We start from the raw sequence: 22,942 nt of genomic DNA, 5'->3' as shown, positions 1-22,942 counted from the left end.
GTTAGTGGGAAAAAAGAAAAAACTTTTCATATTTTTATTCCCAATAATTTGTGATTTTTCAGTATACCCATTAAATTTTCAAAAGAGAACTGTTATTTCCCCACTCTGTTTCAGTAAAGGGATCCCATTCAGCCAGTTGCTCAGGCCTGAAATCTCTGTTGCATTCTTGACTCCTCTCTCTCCTCCAACATCCAGTCCATCAACAAGTCTTGGTTCCAACCTCAAAACATGTCCCAAATCCAATTTATTTTACTTCCTCCTCTCCATGAGGGCATCATGTCTTCACTGTAGTTGCATCCCTGTATGCACTATTAGGTTGATTTCAGTCAATACCCCATCCAGCTGCCGGACTGATCTTTTTTTTTTTTTTTTTTTTTTTTTTTTGAGACGGAGTCTTGCTCTGTCCCCCAGGCTGGAGTGCAGTGGCTGGATCTCAGCTCACTGCAAGCTCCGCCTCCCGGGTTTACGCCATTCTCCTGCCTCAGCCTCCCAAGTAGCTGGGACTACAGGCACCCACCACCTCGCCCGGCTGGTTTTTTGTATTTTTTAGTAGAGACGGGGTTTCACCATGTTAGCCAGGATGGTCTCGATCTCCTGACCTCGTGATCCACCCGTCTCGGCCTCCCAAAGTGCTGAGATTACAGGCTTGAGCCACCGCGCCCGGCCTGGACTGATCTTTTTAACAGATAAACTGAAGGCTGGGTGTGGTGGCTCATGTCTGTAATCCCAGTACTTGGGGAGGCTGAAGTGGGAGGACTGCTTGAGGGCAGGAGATCAACGCTGCAGTGAGCTATGATTGTACCACTGCACTCCAGCCTGGACAAAAGAGCAAGACCCTGACTCAAAAAAAATTTTTGTGTGTTGTTTTAAGCACCAACTTTGTGGTGATCTCTTGCCGTAGCCCTAGGAAACTAACATACTAATTCCCATCTTATGATTCTTAATCACATATGCAAAGTCCCTCCTTCTGCCATATAAGGAAACATATATTTACAAGGTCTGGGGATTGAATGTGGACATCTTGAGGCACTAAAAGGGAAAACCTTTGTTTCTCTACTCGCAAGACTTCTGACACCAAATATGTGGGTTTTTCACACCAAGTAATTCTCCAGTTCTCTGCAGATACCACCTGGGCATCCTACAATTTATTATTTATTTATTTATTTTTGAGATAGGGTCTCACTCTGTTGCCCAGGCAGGAGTGCAGTGGCATGCTAATGGCTCGCTGCAGTCTCCATCTCCCAGGCCCAAGTGATTCTCCCCCCTCAGCCTCCGGAGTAGCTGGGACTACAAGTGTGTGCCATCACACCCAGCTAATTTAAAAAATTTTTTGTAGAGATGGGGGTCTCACTATGGTGCCCAAGCTGGTTGCAAACTCCTGACCTTACGCAATCGTCCCGCCTTGGCCTCCCAAAGTGCTGGGATTACAGGCACTACAATTTAATTAAACTCTGACACTAACTACCCACAGTTAGTGCAGACCCCACAGAAGGCCCACAGGGAGCTCACAGGATAAGGGCTTAGTCTCACAAGAATACGTTCCACTACAGATGCCAGTCACAAGGAATGGGTCTCCAGGTTATTCACACTTCTGTCTGATGTGGCTACAAATTGGGGGCTCCCACAACCCCCTCCTCAAGTTCGATAATTTTCTACAACAGCTGACAGAACTCAGGGAAAACACTTTACTAAATGGTGGGGCAAAGATTGGAGTCTAGATGTGCCTGGCGTACTGCTTCGCACAGGCTCTCTGAACTGGTTCCTTTTTTTTTTTTTGAGACGGTATCTTGCACTGTCACCCCGGCTGGAGTGCAATGGCACGATCTCAGCTCACTGCAACTTTGGCCTCCCGGGTTCATGCAATTCTCCCACCTCAGCCTCCCGAGTAGCTGGGACTACAGGCGTGCACCATCACGCCCAGCTAATTTTTGCAGTTTTTTAAGTAGAGATGGGGTTTCACCACGTTGGCCAGACTGCTCTCAAACTCTTGACCTCAAGTCATCCACCAGTCTCGGCCTCCCAAAGTGCTAGGATTACAGGTATGAGCCACCGTGCCCAGCCCTGAACTGGTTCTTAAACAGCCATGGAGAAACAGCAGGAAGAAAGAACGGAAGCAGTACTGAGTGCCCCTGAGAAAGGGCCACCCACATGTCAAACCTCCAGCAAGAGGGAGTCACTAGAGAGTTTATACATCTCAGCATGTCCCAAATTCAGGAAACAGCTTTCCTTCCTCCCTCTATTTGAAGATGAATGTGAATATAAAAAGCAAAGATGATTTACTATCCTCTTGGGACTCTCTGGCCTCCGAAATTACTGACACAGAAATCTACTCTTCTATAAGACAAAATAAAAGGATTTTTTTTTTTCTATCAAGAGGGCACAACAGCAAATTTTCCGCCGTGCCACCATTTAATTATAATCTTTAGTATGAAATGCAGTTTCTTGTGCCACTCTGAAGGCAGGAGCATTTTCAGTTCCACTATCAGCCTCAGCACAAATAGATCATCATACGGCTGGAGCTTGTCCTCAAATGACACGGTGACACTTTTGTTTTCACCTCCGCTTTTGGTCACAAGATACCTTTCATCAACATGAACATATCATGGGTTCCCTGCACCTCCACCACCTTTTTTTTTTTTATTCAAGGATAAAACTTAGCTGAAAAGACATTTCACCCAAAGCAACCTTTTCTTTTCAAAAACACAATCTTTGTTTCATTGAAGGTCTCAGTTTTAATGATGTCTTTCATGAGCCTTCCCTTCTGGGACATGACACCAGAAAGGCAGTGGAGCACTTTTGCTTATTTAGTTATTTATTTTTGCAAATGAATCTGACCGATTCTCAGGGCCATTCTTTTTGGCCAAAATAGAAATTTAAACTTTTTCTCTTCTTAATGTGCTAGCAAATAATTTCATTGCCTCTGATTTGCTGGTTGAGTCACGACTATATACTACAAAAGAGGATGGTGCTGGATTCATAAACAGGACTGAAGCCAACGGGAGATATGACATCATCCACCCCTGTTGAAAGGTAAGGACAAAAACACCCTCATCACACTTCAATTAGAGTATGTGGCTGATCATTTTTTTCTTTGTCTGTGTATTTGTTTTTGAGATGGAGTCTCGCTGTATCACCCAGGCTGGAGTGCAGTGGCACCATCTCGGCTCACTGCAACCTCTGCTTCTCAGGTTCCAGCGATTCTCCTGCCTCAGCCTCTTGAGTAGCTGGCATATCACAGGCGTGCACCACAATGCCTGGATAATTTTTTTTTTTGTATTTTTAGTAGAGACGGAGTTTCGTCATATTGGCCAGGATGGTCTCAAACTCTTGATCTCAGGTGATCTGCCCATCTTGGCCTCCCAAAGTGCTGGGATTCTAGGCATGGCCACCGTGCACGAGACATGGTATCTTTCAATCTGTCTCATACAGCCAGGTTTCTCCCTGTCTCATTACTGATCACTTTAAGGATCAGGTGACAGAAGGGGCAGTAGAGCAGAGTAATTAGCCATGCTCTTAACAGTGCGTAGACTCTGCAGCTAGGTTGCCTATGTTCAAATCCTGCCTACGCTATGCACTGGCTTGAGATCCTGGGCAAAGACTTAATTTCTCTCTGCCTCAGTTCTTTCTTAGAAATATGCCTGTGGGCCAGATGCAGTGGCTTATGCCTGTAATCCCAGCACTTTGGGAGGCCGAGGCAGGTGGATCACCTGAGGTCAGGGGTTTGAGACCAGTCTGGCTAACATAGTGGAACCCCATCTCTACTAAAAATACAAAAATTAGTTGGGCATGGTGGTGGGTGCCTATAGCCCCAGCTACTTGGGAGGCTGAGGCAGGAGAATCACTTGAAATGGGGAGGCAGAGATTGCAGTGAGCCTAGATCGTGCCACTGCACTCTATTCTGGATAACAGAAGTAGACTCAGTCTAAAAAAAAAGGGGAAAAAAGAAGCCTGTGCCCAGAACAGCTAGTGTTCACCAAATATCCACATGTTCCTTTATGTATCCCTGCCTCCCCTGCAATTGGTTTGAAGCCATACTCTGTAAAGAGAGGTGAGAAGGTTAAGAACCTTCTAGACTGAGAAGGTTAAGAGCTGAGGGACCTCCTACATTCTTTTCTTCCTTTGCGTCAGTGACCTCAGAAGTAACAGGACGATCCAACTTACAACAATCTTTTTGTGAGCAAGAAATAAGCTGTTATTGCGTTAAGCCACTGGTATTTTGGTATTGTTTATAACTGCAATCTAGCCTAGCCTAGCCTAATACAACGCGGATACTATGATTTTCTACTTTGTAGGGTTGTGATGTAAGTTAAATTAGGTAATATTTGTAAAGTGCCCAGAATAATACCCAAGTAAACACTAAGGAAATGTTTGGTAGGTAGGTAAGCAAATACATAAATACACGGACAGACAGACAGAAGGAAGTAGTTGCCTTATGAGCTGCTTATGTTATGAGGGGTATACAAAATTGAAAACAACTGAGGAAAGAGCTGAGTCATGTGTCCTATTTTGTACATCACCTCTAGAGTACAATGGCAAGAATTGCTTGCATTTAAAAATTTTTTTTTTTTTTTTTTTTTTTTTTGAGACGGAGTCTCGCTGTCTCCCAGGCTGGAGTGCAGTGGCCGGATCTCAGCTCACTGCAAGCTCCGCCTCCTGGGTTCACGCCATTCTCCTGCCTCAGCCTCCCGAGTAGCTGGGACTACAGGCGCGCGCCATCTCGCCCAGCTATTTTTTTGTATTTTTTAGTAGAGACGGGGTTTCACCGGGTTAGCCAGGATGGTCTCGATCTCCTGACCTCGTGATCCACCCGTCTCGGCCTCCCAAAGTGCTGGGATTTTGATACAGAGTTTCACCCTGTCGCCTAGGCTGGAGTACAGTAGCGTAATCTCAGCTGACTGCAACCTCTGCCTCCCAGGTTCAAGTGATTCTCCTCCCTCAGCCTCCCGAGTAACTGGGGTTACAGGCACGTGCCACCACGCCTGGCTAATGTTTTGTATCTTTAGTAGAGATGGGGTTTCACTATGTTGGCCAGATTGGTCTCGAACTCCTGACCTCGTGATCCACCTGCCTTGGCCTCCCAAAGTTCTGGGATTACAGGGGTAAGACACCATGCCTGGTCTTAAAAATTCTTATCCCTTTGCCTTTCTGCCCCTCTCTGTCTTTCTCTCTTCTTCCCAAGAGCATATCAATGAATTGGCATAAATGAAGTACACATACACTTCAATTCAACTATACACAGTATGTCTGTCCATGAAAACAGGAACCATGTGTGTCTGTTTCCATGTGTCATGTTTCCACGGCACATAGTAGATGTTTCATAAATGGTAGCCAGCTAACTTATGAATATGCCTGCTCCACAATTTTAGAGCATATTTAAGCATTCAATAATTATTAGCTGGCTGGGCGCAGTGGCTCATGCCTGTAATCCCAGCACTTTGGAAGGCCAAGGTGAGCGGATTACTTGAGCTCAGGAGTTCGAGACCAGTCTGGGCAATGTGGTGAAATCTACAAAAATTGGCCAGGCATGGTGGTGCACACCTGTAGTCCCAGCTACTTGGGAGGGTGGGGCAGGAGGATAGCTTGAGTCCAGGAGGCAGAAGTTGCAGTGAGCCAAGATCACATCACTGCACTCCAGCCCGAACAACAGAGTAAGACCCTGTCTTTTTTTTCAGACAGTAAGACCCTGTCTCAAAAAAAAAAAAAAAAAAAAAAAAAAAGGTGTTAGCTCAATAAATGAACAAATAATACAAATATTTCCCTTTAGCTGGAACATACCTGCTTGGTATAAGTACCAATAATAAAATATTATAATAGTTGGCACTAGGATTCCTCTTAGGTGGGGAACTTTGTTCAGATGAAAGGCCATTTTTCAGATGGAAAAACTGAGGCTGGAAGCATTAAGTCATCTTTGCCCAAAGTCATACAGTTGGAAGTGGTGGAGCTGGGTTTAGAATGCAGGGGTGTGATTCTAGTGCTTCCAAGCTCCTAACGACCACACTACACTGCCACTTCTTTGACTTCCAGAACATTCCTACACTTCCTTTGGCAACTGTGGGATTTGACTCACAGCCATCTTCTTCAGCTGTCTCCCCCTAGTGTTCTCAGCTACTTCATTATCTATGCTGATAATGCCTGCAACACCATGACTTTGGGTCCACATGTTTCCAATGACCCCTACCTTCCCTCCGGGTCAGCCACCCAACAGAAAGGTCACATCTTAGAATGGTTCATCACTGAAGACTGTCACATATCAAGTTCCTGAATTCCTGATGCAATCATAAACTTTTCTCTCCTTCCATCTTTCCCACCTATTATTTACTTCTAATTATGTTGGTTTTTTTTTTTTTTTTTTTTTTTTTTTTTTGCTTTTACATGAGACCATGGTTTGGGAAGGTTATTGGTGTCCACCTGAAACAGGGGATCAACAAACCGTAGCTCATGGGCCAAATCTGGCCCACCACCTGTTTTTGTGAATAAAGTGTTATTGGAACACAGCCACACCCATTCATTCACATATGGTACATCTATGGCTGCTTTCATGACACAACTAGGGAGCTGAGTAACTGAAAGACCGTCTGTGGCTTGCAAAGCCCAAAAGACTTACTGTCCTCTACAGAAAAGTTTGCTGACCCTTGACATAGAAAGCCATGTCCTTGTTCCCCAGGAACTCTGAGATTATTGGAGACTTGTTCTTTAGAACAAACTCAAGACTCTGATCATGTTAATCCTCCTTCTCATTGTTTCTGGGGAAAATGGGTGTAGATTTGGTGGGGGGGTTGGATTTACCTGAGACTAACATAAGAGAATTGGTTGGGAAATTGTGCACATTCAGAGCCAGGTCTCTGGAGGGGTGACCGAGACCTTCTCAGCACCACAACACTTGTCAGTTGGGCTGCACCTGCCATCTCCCCTTCCCCCTGGGCCATTTTCCCTCAATGCCATTTGAGTTTCTCAGCATGATCATAGGAAAACTCAGACCTCCATTGTCCGTCACTCCAGCCACCTCCAGTAGGGAATGGCCCCCAGCCCTCCTGGTTCACTGCCCTCCAGTAGATACCTCCCCGCCCAGGGCACATCTCCTACACTATCAAGTGCTCATAAGGAGCTTTGAACAATCTCATTTTAATGTGTTTTTAATTATTTTTTTTTTTTGAGACAGTATCTCACCCATGCTGGATTGAGCGGCACAACCACAGCTCACTGCATCCTAAACCTCTGGGGCTCAAGAGATCCTCCCACCTCAGCCTCCTGAGTAGCTGGGACCACAGGTGAGCACCATCATGATCAGCTGATGTTTGATTTTTTTATAGAGATGGGGTCTCACTATGTTTCCCAGGCTGGTCCAAACTCCTGGGCTCAAGCAATTCTTCTGCCTCAGCTCTCAAAGTGCTAGGAGGCATGAGCCACTGCACCTGGCCCTAATCTCATTTTAAAAAATTTTTGTTATAGAAATTTTAAAAGCGGCCGGGCGCGGTGGCTCACGCCTGTAATCCCAGCACTTTGGGAGGCCGAGGCGGGTGGATCACAAGGTCAGGAGATCGAGACCACGGTGAAACCCCGTCTCTACTAAAAATACAAAAAATGAGCCGGGCGCAGTGGCGGGCGCCTGCAGTCCCAGCTACTCGGGAGGCTGGGGCAGGAGAATGGCGTGAACCCAGGAGGCGGAGCTTGCAGTGAGCCAGGATCGCGCCACTGTACTCCAGCTTGGGCGACAGAGCGAGACTCCGTCTCAAAAAAAAAAAGAAATTTTAAAAGCTATACAAAAGTAGACAGAAAAAATTAAAATGAATCCATGTCTCCATCAACCAGCTTCAATTATACTGTTCTTCATGTCAGTTAATGGTAGCTTCCCTCCCTCACCGCTGTCCATAGAATATGTAATTTCATATATAAATATTTTGGCATATTTCTCTAAAAAGTCATAACTTTTTAATCATGACTATGAAATCAGTATTCTCATCATCATATGTTAAATAACAATTTTTTATTTCATCAACTATTAAGTGTTCAAATTTTCAGCTGTCTCCAATTTTTTATATCGTTTCTTTGAATTGGGATCCAATTAAGATCCACACATTAGCCGGGCGCGGTGGCTCAAGCCTGTAATCCCAGCACTTTGGGAGGCCGAGACGGGCGGATCACGAGGTCAGGAGATCGAGACCATCCTGGCTAACACGGTGAAACCCCGTCTCTACTAAAAAATACAAAAAACTAGCCGGGCGAGGTGGCGGGCGCCTGTAGTCCCAGCTACTCGGGAGGCTGAGGCAGGAGAATGGCGTAAACCCGGGAGGCGGAGCTTGCAGTGAGCCGAGATCGCGCCACTGCACTCCAGCCTGGGTGACAGAGCCAGACTCCGTCTCAAAAAAAAAAAAAAAAAAAAAAAAAAAAAAGATCCACACATTAGAATCTTTAAAAACAAATTGTCTTGATTCTAAGATGGACCTCACTACCCTCATCTTAGTGTTTCTGAGTTTGGTATGTTTCTTACTTTCAATGTGAACACCTAATGTAGGATTTCTTTCGAAAATTGGTTGCTAAAGCATTAACATAATTCAGAAAATATGGTAATTTATGATTTAAAAATATAAGACATTCTTGAAAAAGGAAACAATGCTTTCACTTGTACCTACGATCCCCTGGGCCCAGTCTAGACCTTTTACTAGATCAGCTTTGCCAGTCTTCAACCCTGATTTTACCAACCATCTGTTCTCCACCCCCTTTCCAGAGCTGTGGAGGGTTGCTGGAGACAATCACATAAGCAGGCTGTTTATATGCACCACAAATTCAGGCCATCAGCTGGTCCATCCCTATTTATCCCTCATTGATTCCCTGTCGGTTTCACCACAACAGCTGTTGCAACCCCCTCCCCTCCTCCATAAACCTCTGCCTCCCTCTCAGCAGATGCCTTCACACCTACATGAATGTGAACGTGAGTGACAGCACCCACCATGAACTTCCTCGGTGTTTCTTTCTCCACCTCAACGTCTCTCTCACTCTTAGCTCTGGTCTCAGAGGAATACTTACACATTTTTTAAATATCTGTATACATATGGAGATACATAGAAAAGTATCTGAAAAGTTCACCAAAATGTCAACAATGGTTATATCTGGGAGGCTGGCTCTTGGGTGATCTGTGCCTTTTTCTTTTGATTTTTCTGCTTTGTTTGAATTTTTTCACTCAGCATGTACCATTTTTATTATACAAAACCTGGAATAGTATTTTAAAATGTAAGCGATCTTCAGCAACATGTAGGTGATCTCTAAGAGAAAGGGACTTTAAATTTTTCCACATTCTCCATTATCCTTTGTGGTAGGCAGAATTTGGGTCCTAAAGATGTCTACATCAAAATTCCCAGCAACTGGTTGGGCATGGTGGCTTAAAACTACAATCCCAGCACTTTGGGAGGCCAAGGCAGGCAGATTGCTTGAGCTCAGGAGTTTGAGACCCACCTGGGCAACATGCCAAAACACTGTTTCTACCAAAAATACAAAAATTAGCTGGGTGCTATGGCATGCACCTGTAGCCGCAGCTACTCAAGAAGCTGAGGTGGGAGGATGGCTTGAGTCCAGGAAGTCAAGGCTGCAGTGAACTGTGATTGTGCCACTGCAGTTCAGCCTGGGCAACAGAGGGAGACCTTGTCACCCTCTCATCCCTCCCAAAAAATTCCCAGAACCTGTGAATATGTTACCTGACAATGGCAAAAGAAACTTTGCAGATGTGATTAAGTCAAGGATTTTGCAATGGGAAGGTTATCCTGAATTATCTAGGTAAGCTAATGTAATCACAGGAGTCCTTAAAAGTAGAAGATGGAGGCAAAAGAGAGTCAGAGAGGCCAGGCAAGATGGCTCACACCTATAATCCCAGCACTTTACGAGGCTGAGGCAGGTGGATCACTTGAGGTCAGGAGTTTGAGTTCAGCCTGGCCAACATGATGAGACCCTGTCTCTACTAAAAATACAAAAATTAGTCGGGTATGGTGGCATATGCCTGTAATCCCAGCTACTTGGGAGGGTGAGACAGGAGAATCACTTGAACCTGGGAGACAGAGGTTGCAGTGAGCCAAGATTTCACAACTGCACTCCAGCCTGGGTGACAGAGTTAGACCCTGTCCCCCCCGCCCCCCAAAAAAGAAAGAGTCAGAGAGATATGACTAAGAAAGAGGGTCAGAGAGATGCAACATTGTTGGCTTTGAAGAGGAATGCAGGGGCCACTAGCCAAGGAATGCAGACAGTTTCTAGAAGCTTGAAAAGGCAGGGAAACATTTTCCCCTAGAAACTCCAGAAAAGACTTAGGCTCTGCCAACACGTTGATTTTACCCCAGTGAAATCCAAGTCAAGCCTTGGATCTCCTGAATGGTATAGTAATACATTTGTGTTGTTTTAAAGCTACCAGTTCTGGGGTTATTTGTAACAGCAGCAATAGAAAATAAACACACCCCTATTTCTCCCTGTCAGTCATTTAAAATCAACATAGACTCTAAGTTGAAACAATGGCTTGCTTTGCAAACACAGCTTCAAGATAAGTCATCGTTACACTGCCAAACACATGACTTAGAGTATGTGCCATTCATTGAACTTCTGGAACCAACTCTGGGCTACCCCTCAGTTCGGCCCTTGTCCATCTTGACTTAATCCACACATTCAATGTGGGGCTCTTGATTCCCAAACCATTTCTCTTCATATCCTACTTCTAAGCTTTAGGCCAATGTTTCTGGGATGGATATCCTAAAAGCACCTCAATCTAAATGTGCCCCAGACAGGAATTGTTATTTTACCCTTGCACTTGCTCTTTTGGCTGGGTCTCTTGGCTTCCATTATGGGCCGCCCACATACCCAGGAGCAAATCTCACCGTTTCAGGCACACCCCTTCTTTACCCCTAAATTTATCCTGTGTCATCCATCCATTCTACTCATCCCATGTCCCCCCTTTTCCACTAACATGGCCCTAACTCAATACCTTACGGCTGTAAAGACAGTCTTGGAACTAGTAGCCCAAACTCCAGGCTCTCCCCAATCTCAGATGTCTTCTGCACTGTCTCAGGAATTATCTTTCCAAAACAGCCTAATCCTATTTTACCTCTGCTCAAAAGCCTTTTGAATGATCTCCTGCTTATGGAATAATGCCCAAACTTCTTTCTTTTACTGAAAACGATAATCCACCTCCTAACTGCCTTCTAGCCATAGCTTCCATCTCATCCCTATGTCCTCACACACTCCAGGAGCTAGCAATGCTGGTTTCCTGTGACTGGACCAAATCTTGTCTCTTCTCCCATCTTTGGGTCTTTGGTCTGGAAGGTCACAATGTTCACCAACGGCAATAAGCCACTATTCACCATTTAGTAAGCCACATGTTACTATAAGTTGGGCTTGTTCACGATCCCATTTGTAGCTGTATCATTTCACCACATCTTCACAACTACCACATCTACCAATAAGGAACTGGAGGCCTAGAGACAGACATGCTGTGATACTTTTAAAATAAATATGTCCACACATTCTTTGATACTCCTCCCTCCCTAAGGTGGAGCTTAATTATTAAACCTCGAATGTGGCACTTGGTGACCTGCTTCTAATAGAATGTGGAGGTATGTGACTTCCAAGACTAGGTCATGAAAGGTACCATGCTTCCTTCTTGTGCCCAAATCTTTCACTCTGAAGGAGGTCAGTCACCATTTCATGAGGATACTCAAGCAGCTCATGGAAAGACCCAGATGGGGAAAATTTAAGGCCTCCAAACAACGACCAGCACCATATTTGTGCACCATCTTAAAAGCAGAACCTCCAGCCCCAGTTGGGCCTTCAGATGACTGCACCCCCTGTGACATCTTGACTACAACCTCATGGGAAACTCTGAACCACAACCACCCAGCTAAGCTGCTACCAAATTCCTGACCCAGAGAAACTATAGGATAATATCTGTGACTTTAAGTCACTAAGTTTTGGGGCAATTTGTTACACAGTAATAGATAAACACTTGCCCAAGATCATAGGATCAGTAAGTGGTGATTTGTTTTGTTTTGTTTTTTTATTTTTTTGTTTTTTAAGAAAGAGTCTCACTCTGTCACCCAGGCTGGAATGCAGTGGTGCAATCTCAGCTCACTGCAACCTCTGCCTCCCGGTTCAAGCGATTCTCCTGCCTCAGTTTCTGAGTAGCTAGGATTACAGACGCATACCACCATGCCCAGCTAATTTTTGTATTTTCAGTAGAGACAGGGTTTTGCCATGTTGGCCAGGCTAGCCTCAAACTCTTGACTTCAGGTGATCTGCCTGCCTCAGCCTCCCAAAGTGCTGAGATTACAGGCATCAGCCACTGCACCCAGCCAATGGTGGAGATTTGAATACTGGTTTATCTATCCCAAAAGCTCAGGCTCCTAATTCTGCCTAAAGTATACTGTAGTTTATATTTCACTTCCTTTAAAAAGCCTTGACAGAGTCTCCCCCTCAAAAGTAATCTTCATCCAATCTGTATCATTAAGCCATACTCAAAATGTCCATCCATAATACTCGTATAATCACCTTATTTGCCCAAGTCCCGTCTCACTTCATGGTTGACTTCCCAGCTGTGGGCTCTCAGCTTTAGTACCTACATCCTAGTGTTGTTGTGAAGATTAAATGAGATGGCATGTATCAAAGCACTTAGTGAAGAAATGACTCAATTATACTATTCATTAGTTCCTGGATGCAGCGCTTTTTCTATCCTATGGATGGATAAGCTCTTAATCCTGGCTATATATTAGAATCACCTAGGAAGCTTAAAAAAAAAAAAAAAAAAAAAAGCAAAAAAACAACACCCAGGCTATACCTGAAGATTATGATTTGATCAATCTGGGTGAAGTTAGGTACCAATATTTTTCCAAAGTTCCCTGGGTGATTTTATTTTATTTATTTGTTTATTGAGACAGAATCTTGCTCTGTCACCCAGGCTGGAGTGCAGTGGTACCATTGATACAGGAGTGCTGGGAAGGGAAGATCGTGGTCCCTTTAAATAATACAGAAGGTGGTGGGGGAAGTGCTGCATAGAGGAGGGCGTGGTCCTTGGCTAGGGCTCCACCCCCAGGGACCTAGATGAGAACGGGCATTTCCTGCCCAAATGTTGCATTTCCCGCCCAAATGTTGCATTTCCCAAGACCACCCTGGCTTGCCACGCACCCCCATCCTGGGCATATAAAAGCCCGAGACCCTAGCAGGCAGACACACAGGCAGCCAAACGTGGACAGAAACACATCAGTGTAAAAAGACACAAGCAGCTGCTCATCGAGAGGATGTTGAGAGGAGCACGCTGGCAGAAGAGCACAGGGACAGGCACAGGCACCTGGCAGGATGAGACTGAGTTTGGCCAGGGCAGTTAGTCGGAGGAGAGCTGTAGCCGCCCAGCAGCCCAACTCCATGGGAAAAACCATGGAGCCCTTCTGGCTCCTCCATTGGCTGAGAGCTACTTCCACTCAATAAAACTTTGCACTCATTCTCCAAGCCCACGTGTGATCTGATTCCTCCGGTACACAAAGGCAAGAACCTGGGATACAGAAATTCCTCTGTCCTTGCAACAAGGTAGAGGGTGAATTGAATTGGTTAACACAAACCGCCTACAGATGGCAAACTAAGAGAGCACCCGGTAACATATGCCCACTGGGGCTTCAGCTATAAATTCACCTATAGACACCGCCATTGGGTGGGAGCCCCACAACCTGCCTATCTGTATGCTCCCCTAGAGGTTTGAGCAGCAGGGCACTGAAGAAGCAAGCCACATCCCCGTTGCATGCCCTGCGAGAGGGACAAGGTAACTTTTCCTGTTTCACCATCTTGGCTCACTGCAACCTCTGCCTCCTGGATTCAAGCAATTCTCCTGCCTCAGCCTCCCAAGTAGCTGAGATTACAGGCACGCACCACGATACTTGGCTAATTTTTGTATTTTTAGTGGAGATGGGGTTTTACTGCATTGGCCAGGCTGGTCTCGAACTCGTGACCCCAAGTAATCTGCCCACCTCGGCCTCCCAAAGTGCTGGTTTAAAGTTCTGAAACTACTGGACTAAATCAGAGGTTCTCAACCAGAGGCAATTTTCCCTCATTCCCGTTGGGGACATACAGTAGTGTCTGGAGATAGTCTTGATTGTCACAACTGGTAGGAGGGTGCTACTGGCATCTAGTGGGTGGAGGCCAGAGATGCTGCAAAACATCCTACAATGCACAGGTCATAGCTCCTTACAGCAAAGAATTATCCAGTCCTAAATGACAATAGTGCCAAGGTTGAGCCAATATCCTTGGATTGGATATTTCCCGGCTCCTACCTTGTTCTCCTTAAGAATTTTGGTTTTTACTTGCTTCTCTGACTATTCCTACTTGAGACAAGAAGAATGCAGCATTTGAGTTCCTGCCTTGGACCAAATCTGGGCACTAACCAGCTTGGCCGCTGCCCCAGCTGGGCTGGCTCCAGGCCCACCAGGAAGGGCACGTGGATGGTCTCATGCTTCCCCACTTCCCTTTAATGCTTTGTTAACATTTGTATTACAACACTCACTACAGAAAGTACAGCAAGTCGTAAACACGTCTCCCTCACCCCAAGGGCCAGGGCCATACTTTATTCATCTCTGTTTTTTCCACAGCACCAAGCTCTGTTCAGTTGAACTGGGTAGGTGTTCAATAGATATTCATTGCATCAAATAGATTAATATCACTTTAATTTTTATCATGCATCTGGGCATCTCTTTGAAAGGTAATGGATGTAGAGAATACAAATGCCAGTTAAAGCAAGAGCTCTTGTGTTTCTGTTCCTGTGGAGTGCAGCTGAAATGACTGCTACTGCTTCTTTACGGTGTATTTACATGAGCATCCTGTGGACATCAGTGCCATTTAAAATTAAGATATTTGGATCAATAATCTAAGAGGATTCTTATTAGAGAAGTTCTCTTATTTTTAAGATTATTTTTCATTGGTTATTACAAATGGAAAAATGTTTTATCTTCAAGGCAAAGCAGCAACTCAGAGAATGATACTCAAACTTGTCTTAGAAAAATATATGTAAATCAATAAATTTTGGGCTATACATTTCATAGCGGATAAAATCAGGCACAGGTTTAAAAGCTAAATAAGAAACAAGGTTTTCCGATGTCTCTCTCCTTTCAATGTGTAATCTTAGATTAAAAAAAAAAACTGGTTAATATCTGGGGTTTTTTAAATTCTCAAAATTGCAAAAGTCAGCCAAAGGTCTGTTCATCTTGGCATTCTCAAAGAGGGCAGATTTAAGTAAAATATGTGACAACTGAGAACTGAGAATCTAAACTCTTCTTTGAGACAGAATCTCACTCTGTCCCCTAGGCTGGAGTGCAGTGGTGTGATCTTGGCTCACTGCAACCTCTACCACCCAGGTTCAAGCGATTCTCCTGCCTCAGCCTCCCAAGTAGCTGGGATTACAGGCACGTGCCACCATGCCCAGCTAATTTTTGTATTTTTAGTAGAGATGGGGTTTTGCCCTGTGGGCCAGGCTGGTCTTGAGCTCCTGATCTCAAGTGATCCACCTGACTCGGCCTCCCAAAGTGTTGGGATTACAGGCATAAGTCACCATGCCTGATTAGATATAAACCAATTTTTTTTTTTTTTTTTTGAGATGGAATCTCACTCTGTCACCCAGGCTGGAGTGCAATGGCACCGTCTCGGCTCACTGCCAGTTCTGCCTCCCAGGTTCACACCATTCTCCTGCCTCAGCCTCCCAACTAGCTGGAACTACAGGTGCCCGCCACCACTCCTGGCTAATTTTTTTGTATTTTTAGTAGAGACAGGGTTTCACCGTGTGAGCCAAGATGATCTCGATCTCCTGACCTCATGATCCACCTGCCTTGGCCTCCCAGAGTGCTGGAATTACCGGCGTGAGCTACAGTGCCCGGTGAAAGGAAGTTTATTAAAAAATTAAAGGAATAAAAGAATGGCTACTCCATAGATAGAGCAGCATAAACTGATTTTATATAGCTAAATAAGAGGTCTGGAAGGTTGCACTGTCGTCTGAACTGATTACTTCAATGTGGGGAGGAAACCCATATTAGAATGGTCGAAGAGTTTTAATTTTATCTGTCATGTTCTTTATTATACTGTAAATGGAGAATCGATGCAGGTAACTTACTATTTAAGCTCTTTTAGTATTTTCTAAGTATTTAGAAAAGCTTAGTCATATTTCCTGAGACATAATGACAGTCAGAGAGAGAGAAAAAAATGAAGGGAATGAAGGGATAAATTACTTAGGATAAGAATTTTTTTTTTTTTTTTTTTGGTTTCCTGGAGTGCTTCTTGAATGAAATTACTGGCATGATTAGGATAAGGTTAGCCTAGGCTAAGAATAACTAGAGACAAGATTGTCAGAAGTATGACTGGCCCAAAGTCCTGGATGGATCACATCAGTTTGTTCTCTTAGATTGAAGAAAACTATTATTAATGCAATATTAAATTAGGAATAAATTATTCAAAGCCTTGTGTCATACTTACTGTTGCTTTAGCCACTCCTCCACAAATGGAATGGAGAAAAATTCTGTGAATGGCTCCCCTGCCCTCTTTGGATTTTGGCTGGTCACGATGCCATATGTTTGATTGACAAGAAAACAATAAGCAAGAATTCAAGTCAGTTGTTGCTATTCTGCTTGCAAATTAACACGACTGAATTCTTAGGATCACTGAATCGTCAGACATGAACAACTTACTTGTATAACCACTCGGTCAGAAAATCACAGGCAATGAATTTGGTTCTTTTCCTCTAAAGAGAGAAGAGATCATTAAATTACAGCTCACCCTTAAACAACATGGATTTGAACCGCACAGGTCTACTTATACATGACACTTTTCAATAAACCTTAACACCGGCCGGTGTGGTGGCTCATGCCTGTAATCCCAGGACTTTGGGAGGCCGAGGTGGGTGGATCACTTGAGGTCAGGAGTTCGAGACCAGCCTGGCCAACACAGTGAAACCCTGTGTCTACTAAAAATACAAAAATTAGCCAGGCATGGTGGCGGGCGCCTGTAGTCCTAGCTACTCAGGAGGCTGAGGCAGGAGAATTGCTTGAACCTGGGAGGTGGAGGTTGCAATGAACCGAGACTTCGCCACTGCACTCCAGCCTGGGCAACAGGGTGAGACTATGTGTCAAAATAACAAAAAACTTAACACCAAGTATGCCTGCCTCTCCTGCCTCCCCTTCCACCTCTGCCACCCCTGAGACAGCAGGACCAATCCTTCCTCTTCCTCCTTCTCAGCCTACTAAACCTGAAGACGAGGAAGAAGACCTTTGTGACGATCCACTTCCACTTAATGACTGGTAAGTATATTTTCTCTTTTTTATAATTTTCTTAATAAATTTTCTTTTGCTACCTTACTTATAAGAATATAGTATATAATACATATAACATACAAAATTTGTGCTACTGGTAAGGCTTCCAGTCAACAGTAGGCTATTAGTAGTTAAGTTTTGAGGGAGTCAAAAGTTTTATGTGGATTTTCTTTCTTTCTTTTTGTGACAGGGCCTCATTCTGTCACCCAGGCTAGAGTGCAGTGGCGTGATCTCAGTTCACTGCAACTTCTGCCTCCCGAGCTCAAGTGACCCTCCCACCTCAGCCTCCTCAGTACCTGGGACTACAGGCACACACCACCACACCTGGCTAATTTTTGTATTTTTTGTAGAGATAGGGTTTCATCATGTTGCCCAGGCTGGTCTCGAACTCCTGAGCTCAAGCAGTCTGCCCTGCCTTGGCCTCCCAAAGTGCTGGGATTACAGGTGTAAGCCACTGTGCCCGGCCAAAGTTGTAAGTGGATTTTTTACTGCACGGGGGTTTGGCATCTGTATCGTTTAGGAGTCAACTGTATATTCTTACTTTGCCCACATGTCTGAGTAGGAAAAAGGAAAGGAGGTTAATTGATTGCTTGTGTTAGATGAAATATGCATGAATCCTTTATGAGATTTATAAGAACATCAAGAAACAGTAACTTGGGCAAAGAATTCTAAAGACATTTCTTTAGTCCTCTTTCAATAAGCACATTTTCTGACATTAGGTACTAATAAAAGACAGTGCTCATATTGGGGTTTATTACATACTTTTGGAATTGGAGGATTTTGTTATTTAAATTTAGACTATGCTTCTCTTTTATGAGTAACTGTAAATATTGCTTTACCCCAGATTCACTCAAGTCCTCTGAACAGCAGTCCTTTGGGTCTGAGTGCCACCTTCATGAGACACCCCGCACACAGGTGCCACCAGCGGTGTGGCTGACCCTGCTAGCTCTCCACCCAAGGTCCACTCTCCACTTCAGCCTTATTAACAGGAACATGATTGCTTCCAAATGGCAGTCAGCTCAGCCAAAGATCTACATTTCCCAGGCTCCCATGTAGCAAGGGACAGCTATGTCATACAGTTCTGCCCGATGAGATAGAAACAGACGTATTCTAGGGACCTCTGAGAAAATTCTGCTTTCCTGATTTCTGCTGCCCCTTCCTCCTTGAAGTTTCATATCACTTCTTCAGGCTGGAACACAGATGTGGGGCTGCAAGTGGAGCAGCCCCTTTTAGCCATGAGGCCCAAAGCCACGTGCTAAGGATGGTGAAGCAGGGGATAGAAAGAGCCTGCGTCTTCCTTAAGCCACAGTACCAGCTTGGGCCTGCCCTACTCTGGACATCTAAATGTGTAAGGAGAAATAAACTTCATTCGTTTTATTGCCACTGTTCTTGAATGTTCAATACAGGCAGCTGAATGCAGCCCCTAAGGGATAGATACCTAGTAAGCCACAAGGGAAAAGACATCCCAGAGTAAAGGGGAGAAGATAAGCTGAGCCTGCAATGGGGTGGAGCACCAGATATCCTGTCTTCTATTTCCATTTCAAGTTTCTTCTTGGAACCCAAAGAATACCAGTCAACTTCTTTTAGAGAATTGTTATGGAAATTGGGTGACAAAATCTCTGTGTCTTCTTTTAAAAATAGCAGGAGCTAAGAACCAAGTCAGTCTAGAGGTGTTGGCTGCCATGTGGAGAGATCCTTCCCAAGAAGAAAGATGCTACAGAGTGTCCTGGATATCCTTTTTGCATCTCCAGATCCACCCTCTCTACCCTGCTCTGTGCCTCAGGAAGCTGCTTTTCATGGTTCACATCAACCAGGCTCCCATACCCTCCAGATGGGTCCATCCTATGGGAGGTACCAGCAGGAGATCAGAGAGATGGAGGAGGGAAAGACAGAGTATTAGGGGCTGAATTGTATCACCCCAAAATTCATATGGTGAAGTATAACCCCTTCGGAATGTGACCTTATTGGAAATGTCAGAGGCACGTGAACCAGAGCAACTCCATCTTGAATAGGAGCTGGGTAAAATGAGGCTGAGACCTACTGGGCTGCATTCCCAGATGGTTAAGGCATTCCAAGTCACAGGATGAGATAGGAGGTCGGCACAAGATACGGGTCATAAAGACCCTGCTGATGAAACAGTTGCAGTAAAGAAGCCGGTCAAAACCCACCAAAACCAACATGGTGACAAGAGTGACCTCTGGGCATCCTCACTGCTACACTCCCACTAGGGCCATGACAGTTTACAAATGCCATGGCAATGTCAGGAAGTTACCCTATATCATCTAAACAGGGGAGGCATGAATAATCCACCCCTTGCTTAGCACACACTCAAGAAATAACCATAAAAATGGGCAACCAGCAGCCCTAGGAGCTGCTCTATCTATGGAGTAGCCATTCTTTTATTCCTATACTTTCCTAATAAACTTGCTTTCACTTTATGGACTGGCCCTGAATTTTTTCTTGCACAAGATCCAAGAACTCTCTTGGGGTCTGGATCAGGACCCCTTTCCTATAACATACCCTCCAGATCGGTCCAGTCAATGGGAGATACCAGCAGGAGATGAGAGAAATGGAGAAGGGAAAGGCTGAGTGTTTAGGGTTGAATTGTATCACCCCAAAATTAGTATATTGAAGTATAACTCCCAAGACCTCAGAACACGACTGTATTGGAAACACGATTGTCGCAGATGTAATGAGTTAAACCCAGCCACTCCTGAAAGACAAAGCAGTTCCACTGAGAATGAACAAATTTGGGGCTTTATTAACAATGAAGAAGGGAGATGCTGTTGGGTAGACAAACAGTGGCAGATCCCTGATGATACTCTACTAGATCCTGGGTCTAGCTATGACTGAAGCCAAAATTCCCTGGACCTTTCAGGTACAAGAATCAATATTCTCTTTTGCACTTAAGCCAGTTTGCATTAGGTTGTTTATTATTTGAAACACAGAGACTTTTAAGCACTATTACTGTCTTCTCCAGTCAGTTAACCACCATTTATCCTTCATGATGCCTCCAGGAAGCCTTTCTGAGCATTCTCACTGTCTTTTTAAAAAATTATATGTTTTTGGCCGGGCGCGGTGGCTCAAGCCTGTAATCCCAGCACTTTGGGAGGCCGAGACGGGCGGATCACAAGGTCAGGAGATCGAGACCATCCTGGCTAACACGGCGAAACCCCGTCTCTACTAAAAACACAAAAAATTAGCCGGGCGAGGTGGCGGTGCCTGTGGTCCCAGCTACTCGGGAGGCTGAGGCAGGAGAATGGCGGGAACCCGGGAGGCGGAGCTTGCAGTGAGCTGAGATCTGGCCACTGCACTCCAGCCTGGGCGACAGAGCGAGACTCCATCTCAAAAAAAAAAAAAAATTATATGTTTTTTTTTTTAATTTTAGAGACACAGACAGAGTCTCTCTCTGTCACCCAGGCTGGAGTATAGTGGCATGATCTCTCTCCAGCCTCAGACTCCTGGGCTCAAGCAATCCTTCTGCCTCGGCCTCTTGAGTAGTTGGGACTAGAGCCATATGCCACCACACTGGCTAATATACTTTTAAAACTTTTTGTAGAGACAGGGTCTCACTCTGTTGCCCAGGCTGGTCTCAAACTCCTGGGCTCAAGAGATCCTCCTGCCTCATGCCTCAGCCTCTTGAGTAGTTGGAACGAAAGGCGTGCACCACCACACCTGGCTAATATATTTTTAAAACTTTTTGGAAAGATGAGGTCTCACTGTGTTGCCCAAGCTGGTCTCAGTCTCTTGGGCTCAAGTGATCCTCCTATCTCAGCCTTCCAAAGCGCTAGGATTATAGACATGGACCACTTTGCCCAGTCTCACCCTCTTAAGTTTAGGGAGGGCTCTACTCCAGTTTTCCGTGTGCGTCTCTGTCATAGCACCTGAGACTATAACACGGGTCTGCCATGTCTATCTTCCCTACTGAATCATAAGCTCTGTGAGGACAGGCCACACATCTTTTTTTTTTTTTTTTTTTTTCCTAGTGCTTAATTGACTGCACTGAGGCTGTGCATGGTGGCTTACGCCTGTAATCCCAGCACTTTGGGAGGCCGAGGCAGGCGGATCACTTGAGATCAGGAGTTTGAGACCAGCCTGGCCAACATGGTGAAACCCCATCTCTACTAAAAATATAAAAATAAGCCAGGCATGGTGACACGTGCCTGTAATCCCAGCTACTCGGGAAGCTGAGACAGGCGAATCGCTTGAACCTGGGAGGCGGAGGTTGCAGTGAGCTGAGATCACGCCACTGCACTCCAGCCTGGGCAATAGAGCAAGACTCCATCTCAAAAAAAAAAAAAAAGTAACTAATTAAAAAAAATTGACTGCACTGCACACAGCAGGTGAACAGTTCCCGTTGAGTAAATGAATGAATGAATTCGCCACTCAACTCTCAAGCATCAAGGCAAGAAAAAACTCATGTACACAGGTTCTGATATTTAAAAGTAGGAATTGCTAATATAATTCTGGACAATTTCTCTTTACTTTCTTCCCACAATATTTTACTATGAAAATGTTTCCATAATTTTTTTCTTTTTTCCTCTTTACTTTGAAATGGAAAACTCAGCTTTATAATTCAAGATAAGGTTGAAACAATCGTTGTGGAATTGATGTTTCACCAAAAAGAAAAGGCTCCTTCACACTTTTTACTGAAATCTTTATTGGAGTTTTTAGTAAATAAAATATTGTAGTGCCTGAGTTACTGGAGATTATCTGCAATCTTTTACCTCATTGCTGAAACCCCTTTATGAAAAAATGGAAATGCTGCTGGCTGGCATAATAAAATGCAATGTATCAGACCATGTAACAGGGTCTTCTAATCTGCCCTGCAAGAATAGGAGTCCCTTCAAAAAGCCATCTTTAACCAAAATAAGAAAATACTTGTATAACAATGCAAATATGTAACTAGCCCGAATTGCCATATGATAATTTAAACAATCTGGCAATTGTTGGATGGCAGTGTCTCTCTCCTGCCCTACAAAAGATGCATTGTTCCCTCGGCATTTATCACGTCGTTTAGTGGTAAAGATTACTTCTGCAAAGAGAATGCAGCTTGACTTTAATAAATAGATTTTTTAAATAGCCAAACGGTCTGATGTATGAAGGTCATGCACACAGATTTAATCACTTTTGATGCAAAGAAATAAAATGGAAGAAACAGTGTTTTCCTTCTGTTCTGGGCAAGCGTGGACGTGCTATGCATACCCAGACATGTGGAACAGTGGGGATATTGTTCAGCTGTTGTTTAGTTTAAAAATTATCTGCTGAGGAGCTGAAAGAGAGAAGGAAAAGCAAATGAAAAGTTGTGGTGAGTGATGAAGTAAGAGAGGAAGTAGGAGAGAAAGAAATTAAAGAGCGAGATTTAGACAGCGAGGGCACACAGGGTTTATGTAATGTGGGCAAATACACTGAGCCCTTGATTGTTAAAGGGTGAAAATGCTCAAGTTTGGGAGAGCAGAGGGAACAGTTAAGGCAGCCTCTAACAAGGTTTAAAAATATTCTTTTAACCTGTAATTAAAAGGAAAAAGACTAGGTGTCAAGGGTTAAGGCATCATCATGTCCTCAAAAGTCTGCAACTTACTCTGAAATGCATCCAGAAAACGAAGATGAATGAATAGAGGGATGGATTGATGGGTTCG

General features: G+C 44.4%; 1 protein-coding gene and 1 long non-coding RNA gene across 14 annotated transcripts in view; one reads left to right on the top strand and one right to left on the bottom strand.

Moving 5' to 3' along the window:
- Window positions 1–22,942, bottom strand: part of IQCK (IQ motif containing K) — a 138,711-nt gene that overhangs the window by 77,389 nt on the left and 38,380 nt on the right. For 7 of the 12 annotated variants that reach the window (XR_010583863.2, XM_005591379.4, XM_065537298.1 and 4 more), the window contains 2 exons: window positions 16,683–16,735; window positions 16,471–16,548 (listed from right to left, as the gene is read on the bottom strand). The exons of 4 other annotated variants lie outside the window; for them this stretch is intronic. Coding sequence is in view for 7 of the 8 variants with exons in the window: in XM_005591379.4 (XP_005591436.1) it covers window positions 16,471–16,548; window positions 16,683–16,735 (131 nt within the window). In the remaining variant the exon portion in view is untranslated. Of the gene's footprint in view, window positions 1–2,907; window positions 3,021–16,470; window positions 16,549–16,682; window positions 16,736–22,942 lie in introns of those variants that run through there. One more of the 12 variants, XM_074027850.1, reaches the window with a different exon arrangement.
- LOC123570459 (uncharacterized) lies at window positions 2,538–19,739 on the top strand. 2 transcript variants are annotated; one of them, XR_012429320.1, is made up of 4 exons: window positions 2,538–3,030; window positions 7,160–7,268; window positions 17,230–17,291; window positions 18,945–19,739. It is a non-coding gene; the product is annotated as an uncharacterized lncRNA (long non-coding RNA). The 2 variants fall into 2 exon arrangements; XR_010583866.2 differs by lacking the exon at window positions 18,945–19,739 and adding an exon at window positions 18,492–18,680.

Source organism: Macaca fascicularis, chromosome 20 (assembly GCF_037993035.2).
Source record: "Macaca fascicularis isolate 582-1 chromosome 20, T2T-MFA8v1.1".
Taxonomy (NCBI): Eukaryota; Metazoa; Chordata; class Mammalia; order Primates; family Cercopithecidae; genus Macaca; species Macaca fascicularis.
Note: the sequence above shows the minus strand (reverse complement) of the source record. Positions and strands in the feature narration are given on the sequence as shown.